Source organism: Augochlora pura, chromosome 3 (genome assembly GCF_028453695.1).
Source record: "Augochlora pura isolate Apur16 chromosome 3, APUR_v2.2.1, whole genome shotgun sequence".
In the NCBI taxonomy this organism is placed as follows: domain Eukaryota; kingdom Metazoa; phylum Arthropoda; class Insecta; order Hymenoptera; family Halictidae; genus Augochlora; species Augochlora pura.
Window position 1 is genome coordinate 25,925,117 of NC_135774.1, and position 1,792 is coordinate 25,926,908.

Genomic DNA, 1,792 nt, shown 5'->3' on the forward strand with positions numbered 1-1,792 from the left:
CGCGACCGGACTACGGAATTTAATAGAGAGCCGAAAATTCCGAAATTTTCAAGCAAGTAATGGCCAGCTTCACAAAATTCAAATTACGCCGCGGCATACTGAGATTGAATAATAGCGGAGGGGGGTTGGGGGGGGGAGGGGAAAGTTTTGAACAAACAAGATTGCACGGAACAATTTTCGGTAATGCCGGTTTTCAACGGTTCCGGTAAAACTCCGTGAAAAATGCAGCCCCGGCGAATTCGTTACACGCCTCGACATAGTTGTTGGAATATTCATTCTAGTTTGATTCTAGCTAATACGATCGCTCGTCCGCCTGCGATGATATTAAAATTCTAAGAAAAATTGTAAAAATTGGACGCACTTGCTTCTGTTCTGTTGTGCCAATAATAATAATGCAATAAGTTGCGTAAGCTTTTGATAGAACTTTAAAATCCATCTTCCGCGAATACGTGTGAGAAGAACACGGCAAGGTGTCAACTTCTAAATTGATCGAAAACCGATAACTGCGGGAGAACCAGTAAATGTTCCTTAAACGAACCTTGGACCGGACAGTCGTCGTTAAAACGGTCTAACAAGATCAAAACGTAACCGCATCTTCCGTGGGAGAACTTAAGACAACCACCATGGCGCAGATGGTGGTCGACCAATTAGAAGGGAGTTTGTAAGGGCTGTTCCGCTTAGGATCGCGATCAGGTATCGACAAAACCGAATTTGTCGGTGGCATTGTCGTAGCACTTACCAGCAGCCATGGTCGAAGGGAAACCAGACTGATTGGAAGACGGTGGCAACCCGTACCCGTACCCGTTGTTCAGCGTTTGTTGCATGGGAGCCACAGGCTCTAGGATAGGTTCCGGCGGCATGCAGCATCGAGCCCCGGTGCAACAACCGCCGCCGCAACAGTCTCGCGCCCAACTGCAGCAACCGGAGTCAGCGGCGGGGACGACTCTGTCGTAAATAGAGGATTTCGTTATCCGTACCGGTTCGGTCCCGCGCCGGGGAACGGTTTAGTCTAGATCCGGGATGGCAATTTAGCCTCCCGCGTTGTGGAATTTCTCCAGTGGTGCTGTTAAACGCGACCGCGGTAATGTCGGTGCCGGGGCGATAAAGAAAGACTCACGTCGTGGCAGGTGTATAAGAGGGCGGCCCTACGTACAAGCTCGGGCTGGGGCCGACGGTGGAGCTCGGGTAGAACGATCCTGTCGGCGGTTTCTCCAACAGGGGTTTGTACGTGCTGAAAGGAACTTGTTTTGCATTTCACTCGTTCGAGGCTTTCCCGGGCGAAGCTTGTTTTTCGCGGAAATTCTCGGGCACGGGGTTGGATGTGTGTGCGTACATCTTTCCCGGACTAGAGGGACGGGGGAGATGCTCTTTATGGTTTTAGATAAATCGCTGGAAATTGAGCCGTCGTCGCTGTGTGACGTAATAGCACAATGGTTGGAAACATTTATGGTATCGGCTTTCGGTTGTCGAAACAGGCAAGGGGGACCGACGACTATGCCTCGTAACTGTTATGGGGGTAAATCGACTCTGCTGTATATCGGTACAGGGCGTTATGAAAATGCGATCACGTCGCACGCATTTCCGATTTAAATACGGAATCCATACTTTGAATGATTAAGGGAATATCATGCGTATTTGTTACGATATCCAGAACCGAAAAATAACAGTTGTATTCTCGAAATAACCCTTCGCTTAACAATTCCAATTTAATTTTTATTTTGAGATCTAACTAATCATTCTCCCCCAATTTGAATTTTAGATTCTAGAACGGTTACCTGCAGTGATCACACAT

The 1,792-nt window shown here is 48.1% G+C and overlaps 1 protein-coding gene across 1 annotated transcript in view; it reads right to left on the reverse strand.

The window, feature by feature from the left end:
- LOC144467725 (uncharacterized) overlaps positions 1–1,792 on the reverse strand; it is a 2,941-nt gene extending 1,149 nt beyond the window's left edge. The window contains exons 1-3 of the mRNA XM_078176640.1: positions 1,776–1,792; positions 1,118–1,231; positions 740–945 (exon numbers count right to left, since the gene is read on the reverse strand). Of these exons, the coding sequence (XP_078032766.1) occupies positions 740–945; positions 1,118–1,231; positions 1,776–1,792 (337 nt within the window). The remainder of the gene's footprint in view (positions 1–739; positions 946–1,117; positions 1,232–1,775) is intronic.